The sequence below is a fragment of the Botryllus schlosseri genome, chromosome 9 (assembly GCF_051294905.1).
Source record: "Botryllus schlosseri isolate E-star chromosome 9, Bs_hap1, whole genome shotgun sequence".
NCBI lineage: Eukaryota > Metazoa > Chordata > Ascidiacea > Stolidobranchia > Styelidae > Botryllus > Botryllus schlosseri.
Genome location: NC_137244.1, coordinates 13,936,762 through 13,956,160, shown reverse-complemented (window position 1 = coordinate 13,956,160; position 19,399 = coordinate 13,936,762). Strand labels below are relative to the sequence as shown.

The 19,399-nt window shown below is 40.7% G+C and overlaps 2 protein-coding genes across 2 annotated transcripts; both read right to left on the bottom strand.

Moving 5' to 3' along the window:
- Window positions 1-3,994: 3,994 nt before the first annotated feature.
- Window positions 3,995-10,812, bottom strand: LOC145445767 (uncharacterized). The gene is made up of 4 exons (XM_080323902.1): window positions 9,428-10,812; window positions 8,998-9,145; window positions 5,556-5,674; window positions 3,995-5,175 (listed from the first exon to the last, which is right to left on the bottom strand). Exons 1-4 carry the CDS (start codon window positions 9,713-9,715, stop codon window positions 4,936-4,938), a joined length of 795 nt encoding a protein of 264 aa, XP_080180028.1. The 5' UTR covers window positions 9,716-10,812; the 3' UTR covers window positions 3,995-4,935.
- A 2,374-nt stretch (window positions 10,813-13,186) lies between these two features.
- On the bottom strand, window positions 13,187-18,068 carry LOC145445769 (uncharacterized). Its single transcript, XM_080323904.1, has 4 exons — window positions 17,721-18,068; window positions 17,295-17,442; window positions 14,703-14,821; window positions 13,187-14,279 (listed from the first exon to the last, which is right to left on the bottom strand). The coding sequence occupies exons 1-4, from the start codon at window positions 17,973-17,975 to the stop codon at window positions 14,040-14,042; spliced, it is 762 nt and encodes a 253-aa protein (XP_080180030.1). The 5' UTR covers window positions 17,976-18,068; the 3' UTR covers window positions 13,187-14,039.
- Between the last annotated feature and the right edge of the window lie 1,331 nt (window positions 18,069-19,399).

Below are 19,399 nucleotides of genomic sequence, written 5' to 3'. Positions count from 1 at the left end.
GTTTGGCTCAAGTTGAAGGAAGCAAAATACGTGTTATCGTAATCGTAGTCGATTATTACGAAGCTTCTCTTGCATTTAATATCCTCTGAACCAGTGGTTCTCAACCTTTTTCATCTCGCGGACCGGTAAAATTTTAAAAAATGTCTGGCGGACCGGTGCACTTCGAAAATTGAAATGAAGCCAAAATGTAAAGTATGCAACCGTTTTTTTGCAATTATATGGTGCTAAAGAGTGGCATTTAAAGGGTATTGATCGTAATTAATTATCTTCATTATAGCATCCATGTGATTTTATGGTAGTCAGACTGCTGACTCGAGGTAAAATTGCCTTATCCAGATATACGTGCTACCGCCGAGAGTCGTTTACAGTCTTTCGCGCCGAAGGCCGTCGGTTTAACCGACCACGCCAACTCGAACCAAGCACCTTTCCGTGCTACCTTGCTCATTGCCCACTTCCATCAGACGCATACGCTACTCTGGCAACTACGAATACAATGTGTGCCGCAGGAAAACACCTTGCAGCAACTATACCGGCCATCCGGAAATCCGGGCCGCAAAAGCACTTCGTTAGCCCACCCCAAAAAACGTTAGTCTTGGTCCCCCACGGGAAGATAAGCCAAACTTCCAGGGATTCACCCCCGGACCCTACAGTTCCGTGGATGTTTCCACCTGTACTCGTGAGCACATTCATTCTACTCTGTAATTCATTCACCTGTACTTGTGAGCACAGTCATTCTACTCTACTGTAAGCAGAGAGTTTATGTAGCTTAATCGCGGCAATACCGAATATTATCGATAATTCATGACTGAATCGGTTTTCTCGCTGCCGAATTTTTGGCACACCCTTCGGAGTTCCATGTTAGCCTATACTTCATTAGGGGTTTGTACGTCGTGGCGCGGTAATGGCCTATTTCTATAAATCATGCGTATATCTCGGAGAAGAGCATAAGCAAGACATTTAATGACACTAAATCGCGCAAATCGCCAAAATAAATTGAAAAATGTTGGAAAAAGTTTCAGAAAAATACGCTATGATTTAGGTTCATTTGCAAAATAATTTTGGGCACTTTTCAAGCTCGACCCCTCTCCAATTGGGCGGTTTTGGGTGCCCCAGTTACGGTCCTACACAAAATGAATGAATCGAAAACGAATGATCGCGCAAACTGCGCTGTTCAGCGATGAGTCAGTTCTTACCTGTTCTGTACTTGTCGCTCGTCAAATAACACGTCTTGAACTTTAAGTCAAATCGAACATGTTTCAAGCCCTAATGGTACCTCACGAACTTCTGAATTATTTTAAAATTTGATGTTTTATTTATTCTATCATTGGACAAGCCTTCAATATTACATCTTGAAATTGAAGTATGAAATTGTAATATAGGCTACCTCGCGGACCGGCAGGAATGTCGTCGCGGACCGGCACCGGTCCGCGGACCGGCGGTTGAGAACCACTGCTCTGAACTACCAGCAATATTGGCTTACCGAACACGACTCTGAATATTAAACTGATGCCATGTATAGCTGTCAACGATTTCCAAAAATTCTAAGATCAGCCTTATTCTATTCCAAGCCGGATTTCCAGAACTTCAGCATGAATACCTGGCAGCTTACCATCCTGAAATATCAATCACAGATTCGAATAAATACTATAAAACAAAATGAATTCCCATGAATCCGATAGCAGTTAGGGTCCCGAGATATACGCCGCATTTTCATTTTTCTTATGTCACAGTATATGAAATTACAGACTAAACTAACGCAGAATTGATGCCGTATCGTGAGTAAATACAAAATAAAACAAACACAACTTGTAACATAAGTTCATTCCACTCCTGCGCGCTTCTGTTTCAGACATTTATTACACTTTTTATTTTTGCTGTTGCCAGCGAGTGCTGATGCGATTCGTTTCCCGGAAATACAAAGAGTTGTTTCACGCAGAGCGAGGGAAATATTACTAGTTTTACTAGTTCATTGCCCCGAAATCTAGTTTTATACTCTACGGAAGTCAACATAAATAACACTATGGCCGACATGGATTTTATTCTTTGAATAAAATGGTGATTTCTAGCATAATTTGCTTACGCTGATTACGAAGATGAAGTCGCTAATTATCAAGTCAAGATTATTTATGATATGTGTTTTAAAATTCTGCATTTCACTATTAATAACAGCCTGTTCTATGAAGTTTCCCTTGCTGCTAGGTCATAGTTATTATTGTCATAGTCAATATACATGACTGTGAAGTCATAATAATTGATTGTTAGTAAACCAGGCTAGATCCAAGCACAAGTTGGCAAAATAACAGCACATGACCATTGCATTATGCAAGCTAGTGCGTATACATGGGCCTATAGCAGGGGTGGGCAAACTACGGCCCGCGGGCCGCATGCGGCCCGCAACACCGTTTCGTGCGGCCCGCGAGAGTCCCATGAAAGTTATTGAAAATATTGCTAGAATGCGTACTAAAAATCTACAGGGACTTAATTCTTTCGTGAATCTGAAAAAATTTTCGCGCTTCGCGCGAATACGACCAGTTCCTTACTGTTTCCAGATCTCACTCGTGATTTCTGTTCGTATAGTAAGCCTATATCATTAAATAGACGAGTCCGGAGTTTACCGGAAATAAACATAGACACTGGACACATGGTTATTTGACGCTCAGCTCGTTCGTTACGAATATGCCCACGCCCAGGAATGCGGCCGTAGGCTACATGAGTAGTCGAAATGCGGCCGTGAATGGCCAAAAGGTTGGCCACCCCTGGTGTAAAAGTCGGCTATTTATATTTCATACACATAGTAGAAGCGTGTTTGAAGTTAACATGGTTTTGATGCTGTCAGCTTTTTGTGTCCGGGAACTGACCCAAAAGTGGATTAGCAAATCTATGAACAGATAGCTGCTCACCGATTTCAATTTCAATCACTTTCCTAAGAAGCGGGACAACCGACTTTCATCCCTATAGTTTTGACAAATTGGTTTTTGAGGTCAACCAGCCTATAAAGCAGTGGTTCTCAACCTGGGGTCGTGAAAGCATCTGAAGGAGGTGCGAAGAAGAAGTCAACTGAAAAAAAAAATTCGCGCTCTGCGCGATTTGCCTCCAATTCAAGCGTGTTTCTCTCTATATAGACCGAATTTCATATTTCTGAATCCTCTCATCAACAGTCATAACCTTCCATGCCATCAAACAATCTGTTGGGGTTGCTGGCATCCCGGGCGGATTTTGTGATATGACGATAAGGGGGGCGCGAAATTTTTCACTATCATAAAGGGGGCGTGTCTAAAAAAACGTTGAGAACCACTGGACTGCTATAAAGTCTCGCCACTGTTTCTGACGCGTGTAAGATTTCGTCAAAGCAGTGTATGGTTGGTTTTAAATAAGCATATAGATTATCTCCATGTCCCCGCTATATAATCAAATATTGTGTTTTGATTTATCATCCTAATTTTATATAGTGCGGCCCGCGAATGGATCCAGATGTTGAATGCGGCCCGCGAGCTCAAAAGTTTGCCCACCCCTGGCCTATAGTTTACTCTCGTTTCTGCTGGAGTTGTTATTTTAGCAAATTCAGTATTCTCCTTGAGAGGTAACCAGCGAAGATCTATGTTTAGTTTTGCATCTTGCATCTCCGAGTAACCGCTAGAAGTATGGCACCCCCGACTTCCACCAAATATATTTAGAAGCATAATGTCTTTGATACTTCCACACCCTTCATTATCCTCTTCCATTTGAAGCCGTTTTGAGTTTTGACATGTCTCAGAATTACAACTTCTACTTATAATTAGGTAGAAAAGTAAGGCGTTCCTTGTTCTACTTGAGTAGCAACGCTGATCAATTCGATCACTTTAATCACGCAAAACACAGACACAAGGCCTCGAAATGATTTAAAACAATCACTAGAAATTAACCAAGGCTTATCTTCGGCTCTGTCCTAAAATCGATGCTCATTTAATTCTATTCTGAAGTAACACACACGTCAGGGTTCGTTTTGAGCCGTCAATAAACAGTCTCCATTCATCTGTTTGTCAATAATGGACGATGTAAAAGAAGGATTTTATATCATGGCAATAAAAAAGACAAATAGTTCAGGAACAGCTTCCTGGATTCCTATAAAATGTGACATTATATGCAAACTGGAGAAGAATTAGCATGATATAATAAGCACACACGTTTAAGTTAGCAGGAAAAGCAAATTAATAATGATAAACTCATTCAAACGAATTCATAGCGAGAAAATCTGACGTGATTCTGAGCTCAGAATCGGATTCAGCAATCGAAAATTAGCCTACATCAATCATCAAAGTTTTCAACGCAATTTTATCTTTAAAATGTGTAGACCAGTGTAATTTATGCCCGTATAAAATAATATTTAGGACGTCATACTCTCATATCACATCCTTAGGCCCAAAACACTTTATATTTGATTACACGGTCCGGGTGAATTCCTAATTAGGATATGAAGTAGCCATGTATACAGATAACTCTAGTACAATAAACATTCAGGATGAAGCGAATCTTTAGAGTACACAACTTCATGACTCCATGCGGTGATATCACATCACTAGGCCAATTTTATATTTGTCGAAACGATCCCGCATGATGCCCGATTTACATGATGATTTACTCGCATATAAAGAGAATTACCCCGAAATAAGGATTCGGGATTATTATTATTATTCCGGTCTTGTGCACCACGGACAAAATATGTTTTCTAGGATGGGATTTTCATGCTATGAGACATGGGTTTTCGGGATGGAAGGATTCGAGATGAAGAGAATCCTAACCCTAACCCTAAAACCTGCATAATTATCATTGACGAAAGAGGTGTCGGAGATACAAAAGGGACCGTCTGATACCAAGTACATTATGCTGTTCCGAATATGTTTGAATGTGAACGTTAGCAACGAAACTTCAAACATGTAAACGTGAAACCAAACATCCTCAATACAGCCACCTAAAGAGGAGTACGGCAACGAGAATGACAAGTATAGCCAACAATACACTCATTTCATATTTCATTTGATGAAAGATGGGGCTCTCTTTCAAAAGATCATCCAAGACTGAACCTCCCTTGTTCTTGTAAGGGAAATCTTCGTCCGGTACAGGTTTCCCCAGGAACTCGCACAATGGCCCCCATCCCTCCGATGGATGAAATGTAAGGAATTGATCCTTTGACGCTGTCTGTGTCGAAGAAAAAAGTTCGAATCGAGTCACTATCGCAGCTATGTGATTCAGCCTATATTTGAATAAGAGCGAAGAGGTAGGCTTTCTCTCATAAAAGAATAGGCATATATTTATAGAAAAAATCCTTGCGTCATTTGAAAAGTCCGAAATTGAATGTCACATTAAAGGCATTCGTGCGGGAATTGCAGTAACACCAGCGAACGTTATTTCGTGATACCGATTAATGTTCAGGTGCGACATGTTTTCGCTTATGCTTACGCAGTCATCCAACGATCTCATCAAATAACCTAGAGAGTATGTGGAGAAATACCGCAGCTACTGTTTTGCAGGTCGAGCGGTAAGACAGCTTCTCACGAAGCACTGATTCAAGTACTCACCTCTCGAAATTCTCGGATTTTCGCGTTGTGGATTCTATAGCGCATTTTTGCAACCGTCGGACTGGCTCCGCGGTAAGCGGTGTAAAAGCGCTGAGGTGGATTTCCGACCGATACGCGTGCTGAGAAAACATAGCCGAAACACTAAAGACGACTTCAGAATAGCTTTAGCGGATAATGTGACGATATAAAATACAATTTATGGACACTGGACACTGGACATGAATGCGAGGTTAACAGTCAACATTGCTAATTTTGTATACCATTACATTTGCCACAAACGCTTACAGCACAATCAAAACCAAAAGACGGCACGAGATGGCGCTGCGTGAGTAGATGGTGGCAATTATTCGTATGAGATTGAAAAAATTGCAAAATATGTACTAGATTGCTTTGACTGCGCAGTGCGCATACTTAAGACTTTATGCTAGAGAAGGGGTGGGCAATTATTGTCCTTCGCGGGCCAAATGAGAAAAATAAATATGTTGGCGGGCCGAGTTAAAAATTCTAGCTATATTCTCCAGCGTATTTTAATTTTATTTCTAAATTACATTGGTAATAAATGCTGCTCCTTGAATGTGTTGATATTAGGGAGTGAGAAAGTGACGGTTAATTAAAAAATATCTATTTGCTGTCATGATTCGAAACAATGTTAAACATGATACATTTCAGCTCTCTTCAAATCCCTATTCACGTTCTTCTATAAAGACTCTAAAGCAGTGGTTCTCAAACTTTTTTAGGCACGTCTCCCTTTATATCAGTGAACAATTTTGCACCCCCTTATCATGATATCACAAAATGTAACCAGAATGCTTGCAATCCCAACGGATAGTTTGATGGCATTGGAGATTATGGCTGTTGATGAGCGAATTATGAAATATCCAAGTCGGAAAATACACAGAGGCTATAAGCTCTAGTATAGGCCTATCCAGCGGAGCGCGAAAAATTTTTTCAATAAAATTCAGCTTCGCGCCACCCTTCTGATAATTTCACGTCTCCCAGTTCGAGAACCACTGCACTGAAATGTATATGCAATAGTACAAAGCTTATATTTTCTTGGTCGCTGCCATCCGAGCAATGTGCAGCTTAAATAGCCTTTATGTTGAGCGAAGCTTGCAGGTTTTCTGAACTTCGCCTTCTCTCGACCGAGTGTTTCGTGTTTTTGTCATAGGAACGACTTTAATTAAAATTCTTAATCTCGGCAACATGCTCGGCAAAAACAGAAAGGATGGGTTTACCCCTGACTCCAGTATGCGAATATTCCGTGCTATAAATTCTAAACCAGTGGTTCTCAACCTTTTTGGCCTCGCGGACCCCTTTTGACCGTCACGGACCCTCGCGGACCCCCTCAAGTTTTAGTACAATTTTAGCTCTGTTATGGTGCAACCTTCATCTGTCTTGTGCAAATATGAACTGTAGGCTTGTGATAAACAGCAAAATAATGATTTTTCTTGAAGATAACATCATACTATTTATGTAGAAATTGGTGGACTTTTATTATTTCAAAGCTAATATTGCAGCGGTATTTCTTGAAGTACGTGGTCGTGTCTTGAAAATCCGCGGCTTTGTTTTGATATGAACGAGGAGTGCCGAAAACCATTTCCGCAAAGATAGATGGAGGCTAATGCAATATTAACGCATAACGCTTCCGACGATACTTTTGGTGTGATCGCAACATTTATGGCACCAAAATGAAGAAACACATATTTTATGAACACATCACGTCCAGCATCTAGCGCAGGGACGGGCAACATACGGACCGCTGGCCGAATTCGGCCTGCAACGGCATTTTCATCGGCCCGCAGAGAGTTTCTACCGTCAACGTGAAATCCTAATCTAAAAGTATAGACAAATTTTATGCTCCAAAGAATGGATCCAAGTTTTCCTACCAGAGAAAGACTGTCATGAAACGATTTGTTCTGTTCGGGTATACATATATATTTACGAGCAAACATTTTCGACCATGAACAATTGAACATTAACAAGACAAGGCTGCATACCAATATAACTTGTGATATGAATTTCTGGGTTGGAGTGTAATGCTTTGATAGCAACGAAACACTCCTTGTTCATCAAAAAATCAGCCTTGTCGATAGAAAATCCGCAATAAGAATGCTCAAAATCTGATTGCCGAGCTTTAAGAGCAGGTATATCATTGTCCGATTTATGACGAGTGTCAGCCGAAAGTATTCGGGTCCATATCAATATAAATATGCTATTCAATTGTATATTAAAGTTCTGTACCTCCAAGAAGCTGTTCCCTGCATTGCGACAAATTATGGAAATACTTCGGAAATTTTTATTTCAAACGACTGTTCAAACGACTGCTAACTTCATATCGAAAAGGTTTCGCAGACATTACGAAGTCACCCTGATTGACGTTACTATCTCCATATTTTTATTTTTTCCACAAACCCCAACAAAACAACATTTTGATGATATGAGTCATGAGGTTTCAGCAGTTGTGGTGCGAAACTGCTGCATGCTTTCTCAAATTAAAAAATAGAATAAAAATTAGGTTATCAACCATTCTAAAACTTAAGAGGTCTCGCGGACCCCCTGAAATTGCTTCGCGGACCCCCAGGGGTCCGCGGACCCCCGGTTGAGAACCGCTGTTCTAAACCTTGTTTGAATTTCAGTTTTCGGCTTTCTTTTTGGACATGCCCGTTAATCTTTTATGGGTGATATATATGACGAGTCTTAGTAATCGCGAGCACTGATCGACTTGTCTTACGAATTAATGATTTGTATACATATCACGTAACAAATTGAAACACATACCGTATAACACGTAATGTGACAATGGCAACAAGGAAGGTTTGAACTAAACTATATGGAAAGAGTGATTTCTTGTGACTTCCATCGCTACTCATACTTTGCCACATTGCCTTTATCATGAATCTGGATTAGCCTACGCATGTCAGGTACGTAGGCAGCGTAATCGTGGCATATCAATGAACAGGCTTCAAAGTAAACGAATTTTCTGTTCATTTGATACAGCCTATGGTTTTCGTCATTCAAAAAGCAAGTTTTATGTTTTGAATTCGAAGAAACCTTTCGCGGGCCGCACAGAATAGCTTCGCGGGCCGCATTTGGCCCGCGGGCCGCACTTTGCCCAGGTCTGTGCTAGAGCGTTGAAAATGGTTATTATGCCGGTGCAACCGCGTGGAACGCATGTTGACGGCCGAAGACTTCCCTCTATTGTCCTATATTGATGTTTCAACCACTTTTAGCTGTCTCCTGAAAGCTTTTTGCTGTAAAAAACTTGACGAGGTGTTAATAATCGAAGATAATGCAGTCATGTCACTGTGTACTTAACTAATATTTACATGACTAAGTAAGTGATGTATCAAATACAAATAAAAGAAGACTTGTGGTGATTTTACCAGCTTATGTCATCACGCATGCGAGAATACTGAAATACAGCATATAAGGAGCAACTTACCGACGTGATGCGCGTATTGAAAGAGTAAAAACGCGGTCGGAGATAGAAACGCCATTGCCTTCATCAACTTGTTGTTGTCGATAATTTCGGTTGTTCTGTACCAACTAGCCCACCATTCGTCTTCAGTTTTGTTCTCATTGAAAACAAGCTGGCAATAAAACTATTAAGCTCTTCGCAATCTATGAAAATGTCACTGCATTTATAAGATCGGAGTTTCACGGACGGGTTGACAAAATGGTCAATCATGATCGTCGGATTTTCGCACGATTGCGATCCTTCCTTCCAGACTAGCATTGCCCACATAATGACAAATATTACGTGGATTTCCTTGTATACAAACTTCAATAATAATAATCATAGTACGCTTACATTTCTGACTGTCTTTGTGCTATTCTGGATATTGTATTGAGTGATTGAAATATATAGTCACCTTCGTGTCCGGAAACGCCTCTACTATCTCTTCCCAAAACACACAGGCCGGTATATCCATCGTCGCATCCACATCTTTATACATTTCATAAAAATCCTCTTTCGTTCCACCTTCCGACGAAAAAACTTTAATCCATTGCTTCCGAAGGTAATAGAAATTATGCTCGTAATCATACACTTTGTATCCCAATTTCTTCAGTGCCGCATGCATTGATTTTGTACCAGTTTTGGAAAATCCTATTACGAGTACCTTCATTTTGACGACAAGTGTTCGTCGATGCGCTAGCATATATCCCGCATAATCCGGTCGCAGTTAATTCCATTGCGAGGTAGAGTAATTGTTCATTCAAGCGTTTAGGATAAGGATTGATAATGTATGTCTGCAATCATCATACACGGGTGCAACACTGATTTATGCCTTCGGGGTTTTTCATCACTCGATATCATAGATGACAATAAAGAGGCCCGGGCATCAACAACAGCGTTAAACAACCATTAAAGCATGATTTTCGCACAAAATAAAATCGTTATATTGAATTGAAAACCAGCGCGACTTCTATGCTGTTTCCGTTCAGATATCAGTTCGAAAATGCGAAGATTCGCCTTGGAAATATAGTACTTGTACTGTTTGGTCCAAACTCAACAACCCGGTGCTAATTGCGTAATTACAAATGAGCTTAGAAATAGAATTGGTATTTTAGAAGTCACAATTCGACTACTCTTCGGGCCTGATTACTTGCAACCAATGATGGCCAAGGCGGGCGTTTCATCATAAATCATATGTGTAAGTTGGGTGTGTGTGTCTTTGCATTTAGAAGGGAACAATGGGACTGGCTCGCGGTAGGTGTCCGTGAAACACAGGAACCAGTGATCTAGTTTTAGATGAAAATAGGCCTAGATAATGGCAATTGCCGCTTGTAAGCATATCCACCCTGTCACCTGCAAATGAACTTCATCCATTGCGGGCAAGTGATGTTGATAAATCAGAATCGGTTGATTCAATGCTTTGAAGTCAGTACGAATGCATACTGATCCATCTGATTTGGAGTTGGCAACAGTTGGTGCTGCCCAATTACTGCATTAGATTGATTCGAACGAAATACTAATTAATTCCGCTGGGCCACTTGGACAGCGATTTTCCATGTAGCAGACAAAGGACGTGGTCTGCTAATTACGGTATCGGTATTGAAACTTATAGGTTAGGTATAAGAAAATTTCCAACTTTGGTGTCGTGTATCGGCCAAATAAATTTTGACAAAACGGAAGGAAACTTGGATGTGAAATATATCAATTTGATTTGATTGATCAATTAGATTCGGTAATGTCAACAGTCTTATTTTGTTACCATAAAATTGTATTCGTCGGTACTTTTACCCGACATAACTCTCTCATTCTCCGTTCTCACGTATAGTACGGCAACTTTAAAAACTAGCCATTTGTGGTACAGAACTTGAGAATTACTCGAAACAATATGATCATATATTCGTGATTCATTCACTAAATGCGTTTCGATTGACAACAGTAGCGAAAGTCAGTAATACCGTGAATCAAATTCAAAATTTAGGAAATATGATGCCGTTGTGACGTCATAATATCAAAACAAACATCTTGCAGACTTTAGATCAGTAGTTCTCAAACGCTTATAGATAGTGAAACATTTCGCATTTCGCGCCCCCTTATCCTCATTAAAAAAAAAATATTAAAAAGAACAAACAGAATGTTTGCAATCACAACACATAGCTTTATGGCATGGAAGGTCATCACCGCTGAGACACTTCCAAATACGAAATCCGGACTATGCAGAAAGCAAAAAGTACGAGCTGGAAGCAAATCGCTCGGAGCTCGGAAAAACTTTCAGTTGAATAGTTTGTCAAAAATAATCATGTCCAATGGTATCCCGTAGCATATACATATTTTAGCTAATTTGGTGTCTCATTCCTTTTTATTTCCTTACTTGGGCTTGGCTCTAACTTTGTGTCTTTCTAAGCACTCTGCACGGATTCTCGATAGACAGACCATAGCAGCATCAGCTAACACCTACACGAATTCACCAGCTAATCCTTTCACAATCTATCATCGGTGTATCCAGGACCGTAACTGCCGCACCCCAAACCCCCAATTGGGGAGGAACCCGTGCTGGAAAGGGGCCCAAAATTATTTCGTGAATTGAACTAAATTATAGAGTATTTCTTTGGAAATTTATGCAACTTTTTCCAAATTTTTTCGCGCTGCGCGAGAATTAATGTTGCTATACATCTTAATTATTCGGTACCCTTCCTCCAACAAAAATATGCATGATTTATAGAAATCGGCACTTCGGCGTCGGCCAGTACCGCGCCATGACGCACCAAGACATATGACGTTATAGGCCATGTAACATGCCACTCCGAGAAGATGTGCCAGAACGATCAGCAGCGAGAAGACCTTAGCCGAAATGGAATGCCCTTGTGCAGACCGAAACTTCGATATATACACATATATGTTTGATTGTCCATAGGCGCCTAAATGGCTGGCGCCGAATGTTCTTGTCTGGCGATCTGAACCCCACAGGAAAAATGCCTTCCCGCAGGGAAAAATTATTTGCCAGTAAAGAAATACCAATGTGAAATCGTGTGCGTCCTTTAGTTCAGTACATTTTGGCACTTTAAATATCTTTTGATACAGCAAATATAGGAGGTCACGAAATAGCATCATGCAACGTAGTCACTTTACCAAAGGGTACGCCCGAATATGTTTATTATTTAGGGGTCCTACCTTTTCCAACATACCTCAATCAGCTCTACCGGTATATATGATTATATGAGCCGAGAGAGGATAAAAACTGATAGCATTATATATGCAATTCCCGATCATATTGCCCAATTCAATCATGAATTATAGAATTTTTTCGCGTGAATTGGCGAAGTAAGGTGACTCGTTAAACAGTACATCCAATGTAGGTGACAAATACCGGCAAATGGTATAGGCTGAGGGGGTCTGGGTGGGGGGGGTAGTAGCCCCCATAAGTTCGGTTTAACACCCTATGGGGGACCCAAAACCCACGTTTTTTTAGGGGGGGGCTGACGAAGTACTGTCACGGTCCTGGGTGTATCGATAGTACGACGGTACTATGAGATTTAAAATCATTGCCGTTGTTGAAACTTGGAAGTTTCAGCACAAATTAAACTCATTACGAGTTCATCAACGTCATTATCTCAGGCGACTTCACGATCCACCGATCCACTTCAAATGCTTTCATGCCCAACAAGGGGCGCGCCCCAGTTTCAGAACCAGCACTTTAGATTCTAAAGATGGGGAGTCAAACATTTTGATGTTCATGGCCGCAGTTTGATGACTTATATATTGCAAGGCCGTATTCCAGCGGACAGTCTTAATGGACCACATGGACGCCAAATTTCCAAGTTAAATTGACTATACTGGGGAACTTCGCATCGCGGACATCGTTTGTGATGTTTTTGCCATCACTGTTTTCTTGTGAAATACCTTTCACATGAAAATTTTTGGTTCTAGAAGCAGAATTGCCTGTCCTATTAACAGGACGGCACATAAAAGACTCCTGTGGCAGCTTTGGGCATCCTCCGTCTCCTTTCTAGCTTGATTTTTCGAGGTAGCGATTCAAATAATGCCTACTTCAAACAATTTTATACATGTTCGTTAGGTACTAAAACTTGCACATTTGGAATAATTTGAATTGTCAACGACATAGCTCATGAGAAGACAAATTAACGACTAGACGTGAAAGTAAAATCACGTCAGCACGATGGGGCCACATGCTTTAGAAAAACACCCTAAAATATAAAACTTTTCAAGCTCATTACAACTTTTTGTTCATACTGATGGCGATGATGGTGACCTACAATCAATCCCAATGGCAGGTGTAGGAGTGAAATAACACTGCTTCAGCGCACCCCTAAAAGCGTTGATCTTGGGCCTCCGTAGGGTTATCAACAATACTTCTGTAGGTGACTTAACTCTCATTTTCTTAAACGGATTATTTAAACATACCTTTTCTGTATATAACATTCCAAAAAGAGATTAATAGTGTCAGATGAATTGTTGGTATGAATCGATTCGAAATGTTCTGTTAATGTTGATGGCTTCATACATCCGTGGCTTGTGCATCCCATCGCCGTGGGTGATGAAAGTACAACAAAGACAGATGTATTCTTCACTGTCGGCCTACTTTTCTTTTTTTTGTCTTTTCTTGATATGGTATGATAAGTTCAATAGTGAAAAAAATTAGTAGCATTTTTATTGGTCTTTCATGGACCTCTAAAGACTAGTTCGCGGACCCGAGGGGGTTCACAGACCGTACTTTGAGAAACACCGATGTAATACGAAACTAGTAAAACTTCAAGCAACTATTAATTCAGGTGAGACCCAGCACACAGCAGGTGCGATACCCGAAATGCTGGTATCATCATAGAGCTACCACTACAATAGACATGAAAATGAGAAATGGTGTTATATAAATATTATTGGCACAAGACGTATCGGGACTGCATTTGGGATAGTTTAACTAACACCAATATCACAATATCTTCCTGATTATCTTTGGTATGGGAATATTATCAACGAAACCGCGAGCACGCACACGTTGAACCACAATCTCTTTAATATAGCGAACTGAAGAGTAGTACGGCAACGATAATGACAAGTATAGCTACCGATATGCCCATCTCATATTTCATTTGACGAAAGATAGGGCTATCTTTTAAAAGATCGTCCATCAAAGACCCTCCCTTATTTTTGTGAGGGAAATCTTCTTCCGGCACAGGTTTGCCCAGGAAATCGCACAACGGTCCCCAGCCCTCGGATGGATGAAATGTAAGGAATTGATCCTTTGACACCGTCTGTTTCGAAGTAAAGAAAGTATGAGTTTCGGCCTACTAGTGACTCCAAGCGATGATATTGGCTTTCCTTCATAAATCAATAGGGATATATTTTAGAACAAAACATGGTTCATTCGGAAATACGATATATAGTACATGAATTGAACGTTACATTTAGGCTACTAAGGCATTGATGCGGGATTCGCAGTAAAGCCAGCAAACGTTATTTTATATTACCGAGATAGTTTGAGATACTTAAGTTGCTTATGTTTTTTTCATTACGTCTGAAATACAACAGCCATTGGCATCGGATCGGATCAGATAACTACATGGGGCATGCAGCGAAGAATCGCTGCAGCCGTTTTACATACCGTGCGAATAGTTACTTCATGCGCGACAAAACGTATTCTCATGAAGTAATGATTTATTATTTTATTTACTCACCTCCCGAAATTCTCGGATTGCTGCATTGTGGTTTCGGTAGCGCATTTTCGCTACCGTCGGACTGATGTTGCGGAAAGAAAGATAAAATAGCTGTGGTGGAGCTCCGACGGATACCCGACCTGAAAACACAACTAATAGCTGAAAACTGATCATGTAATCTACATTTTGAGGATAGCGTAAACTGGACACGAAAGGGAATTTGCAATTGCTGATTTCCAATACCAGTACTCCGGTGCTATACGAACGATGCGTGTACAGTACACTGTGCACTGTACCAGCATAACCTAACGATGCCACGAGATTACCATGGTGGCGAAGGTACGGACGAAATTGATTAATTGCAAAATTTGTACACGATCGCTACGATTGTGCAGGTGTGGACCTTTATGGTGGAGATTTAATGCCATCAAATACGGCGCCACGAGGGTTCCGAGGGGTTACGAGGGCAAGTTTTTGTTGCAGTTAAATCCGTGGAAAGTTGCATTTATTTTTGAAAAAAGCTGCAGAAGTTGCATTTTGACCACATTTTGCTCAGTTGACTAACAAAAAAGGTCAACTTCCGACATTGACTAAAAAAAAGGTCAACTTCCCAGATTAACCCCCAAAAAAGGTCAATTTTCCGACTCAGCTCCCGCAATACCCGCAAAAGCCTTACTTCGGTGCTGATTTACGGTGTTTCAGTCGAATTTGTCCGTGTATTTAACCAGAATCGAAAAAACTTTCATGAAAATCGAGAAAGATGCAAAATGTTGCAAAAAGTTGCATGAAAAAATGGACAAAAGTTGCAAAAAGTTGCAATATAAGATTCCTTCAAACAGCTTGAAACGGCATTCTACATATCTTACGAGTATTTAGGAAGCTGCCGGAGGCTGTAAAAAAAAGTTGCAAAAGTTGCAAAAACTTGTACTAGTCATTACTTCACACAAACTTTTCTATCACGCAACTCAATTATGCTTCCGTTTCATAATGTGGACTGGATTTAAATTGTTTTCTATTTCGTTTTTGGTCGATCTTGATATGTATGGTTCGTGTGAATGAAGCCGACATGAGTTAATCCCTGAAATTCAGTGTCACATTTCCAAATCATTAGTGAGCAACTTGCAGTTGTAGTGCAATATAAACGATCAAGTGAGATTTCTGCAATTATTGCTGATTTACTGTGACGTCCGTACGGAGTTTCTTTCGCAATTCATAACCTCTAAATTACCATCAAGGTTTGGGTAGGCCTACTAATGCGAATCTGAATATTACGATTATGCCGTCAAGCTGTCAATGATTTCATAAGCTTCTAAAATCTCTATTCCAGGACGAACATCCAGAACTTTAGAACTTCTGAATACCAGGTCGCGGATCCACAAGAAATAAAAATCCACATCCTCGATAAAAACCTTGTTGATTAAATAGGGCTAGGGGTAACGCGATGAGGCGACCGTACACAGACATGCAATAATTAGGCAGAGAATCGTGTGAAGTGCGCGGAAAGCCACGATATTGTTATTTTGCCGATACAGCCAAATGAAACGCATTTGACGGCCGCGGGCGACATACCTACTAGGGATGGTGTGAACGTGAGGTTCACGTTCGCGACTTCGCGTTCTGTGTGTGAACCTCAGAAATTTAGAATTTCACGTTCACAAACGAACCTTGGTAGGTTCTGCACTGTGGACCTTTTTCATAAATTACAATTTTTCACGTCATTATAACATCTTTGGTTGAAATTCTTTGCATTTCAACTTCGCACCACTCTATGCATGGCGCTGGTAGAATAAAAAAATCAACACCAATAGCGAAATACACTACTTCTACATGTATACGTAGTCAGCCAATGATGCTGATTCAACCAATCAATGAAATAGATATTGTTGTCCGATGTAAAAAATCTAGCAGGCGTACGGGCTCAATCTTGATTTCATATGTTTATTGTATCATAAAAACCAAATCCGTGCGATTTGGGTGTTGGCTACTGCTGTATAACTTGTTAGTGGGAGGATATCGGTAGCAAGTACAGAAACCCGTTTTATACTCTGCTTAATATCAACGTAGCAATACTCAGACGCCGAAATTGTTGGCAAAGCGACGGAAGATATTGATTTCATGGGATTATTATATCATTTGATTGCCTCAGTTGATACATTTGGTGACGTTTAAAACGTCAATATGTACTTCAGCATTGTGGCATTATGTGGCCCGAATCGTCGCTTGGTATCGTGTACATAAATATAGGCTGTCACTTCACTGAAATGTAGGGTTGGAATTAGCAATGACGTAACGTGACGTCATGAGGTTCACGTTCGCGTTCACACAGAACCTTTCTAAAAGGTGTGCGCTCACACGAACCTGAACCTTTCAGAGGTTCACACCATCCCTTATACCTACCGTACTCTAATAGATGCTTTCATGTGACAAAGTGGCATAGATTCTCATAGTGTCCACAATCGAAGAAAAATACAGCCACACCTCTGCTGACTAAAAATTCTCAAGCTCATGCTAAACTAAGTGGTTTATTTGGAGGTCTTGCGTGATAATTTGTTAGAGCTTATGTAATTACGCATGTGAGAATACTGAAAATACAGCAAATAAGGAGAAACTTACCGACATGGTGCGCGTATCGGTAGAGTGAAAACGCGGTCGGGGATAGAAAAGTCATTGCCTTCATCAACTTGTTTTTGTCTGCATTTTGGGTAGTTCTGTACCAACTAGACCACCATTCGTCTTCCGTTTTGTTGTCGTTGAAAATAAGCTGCGAATGAAACCATGAAGCCGCCATAAGTTATCTGCATTTCAAAAATCAGAGTTCTCCAGAATCAGAATAGGGCCGACAAAATGATCAATCATTATTATATGATAAGTGCACGATTGTGATTCTTATTTACAAAGGAGACCAGCATTGCCCCCATGATGATAGCATTTAGGGAAAATAAAACATTAATTCCTTGATACATGAATTATAATTTTAGCACATATCTGACTGCCTTTCGCTATTCCAGAAATTGTATTGTATGATTGAAAGACAGTCACCTTCGTGTTCGGGAACGCCGCTAGTATCTCTTTCCAAAACACACAGGCCGGTATATCCATCGTCGCATCCACATCTTTATACATTTCATAAAAATCCTCTTTCGTTCCACCTTCCTTCGACAAAACCTTCATCCATTGCTTTCGAAGGTAATAGAAATTATGCTCGTAATCATACACTTTGTATCCTAGTTTCTTCAGCGCCGTATGCAAAGATTTCGTACCAGTCTTGGGAAAACCGATTACGAGCACCTTCATTACGACGGCAAACGAATGATTCGGTCGCAGCTATCCCATTGCCAAGTAGAATAATTGTTTAATGTTCATTCAACCGATCGCGGACAGAGGTTGCAACACTGACAAATGCCTTCGGGTTTTTTTCATCAGGCGAAACCGATAGGTGTCGATAAAGAGGGATAGTCCAAGTCCGGCTCTAGCTCGTGCGACCGCTGCTGTTCTGAAATAACCTGGGTTTAATATTTCATAACTACATACAGACTTTAGCTTCAAATCCGAGCTTCAAACTCATTTCCGATATGGTACAGCAGCATATATACCAACTTGATGCCGCCCGAAATACACAGAAAAAATGATAAATATTATCCAGAACTTTAGCAGGCTTCGCGCATATGTTCCACTGCGGTCGTTGCCCCGAATATTTCAATGACTTTTTTTTACCTCGGAATCAAAAGCGCACAAGTACAACACACGCGCGTCCACGTCGTCTAAATATCGGATGATCGACCAAAAGATCATCGCTCCATCAAATATGCCGGACCTGATGTTTGGAACAGTATCCCGCCGGCTATCCGACAGTCGACGAGCATGTCCACATTCAAGTCGAAATACAAGCAATTACTACTAAATGAATACTAGTCCATCCTCAAAATTACCGGATCACGACTGACCTATCGATCTCGCCTTCCATGACATGCCACCCCATTTTTGTCGCTTGCTTTTTTCTATGCTATCTTCTTTACTTTTCATTCAGTGTACATGCCTCCTCTTTACATCGCCTAGGCCAGGGGTTCCCAAAGGGTGGGCCATGGCCCACTGGTGGGCCACAAGAGCATTTGAGGTGGGTCACAGAGTTATTTAGAAAATTTTAGAATTAATGTAAGTTTAGTTGTATTTGTTACGTTAATCGCTAAAAATATATTCATAATATCTAATTATTCATAGGCTACGTAAAGCTTTTCAACCGACTCTGATGAGACGTAGTGGCACGTATGGAGTCAGCATGTACAAGTCCATAACGGGAGGGAGAAACGGCGGCCTTTTCCACTAGCTATGACCACCTACGGCTAACAGCAACTAAAATAATTTCGAGTATATAATAACTGGAAGGAAATGCCGAAGTAACCAAGTATTCGGGCAGGGGCATATGCCGATGGGCAGTTGAAAGGAATGTGCAATAAACTCGGAATGAAGTGTAATTGATGTATAGATTTACTGTACTTAGGCAAGTCGTATTATTGTAAGATAAAAATAGCAATAATTGCCGATTATTAGCAACTTCTAGTTGAGGTATACTGCACCACCGCTACGAATCGTAATGGATTGAGGATTTAGCGCAGGGATATCTAGAAACTAGATATCCCTGATTTAGCAGAGCGCATTCATTCGTCGAGTGATCGTCGCCGCGTGCGGAGCTCGTAATTGTCTCTGCTACAGGTAGATAA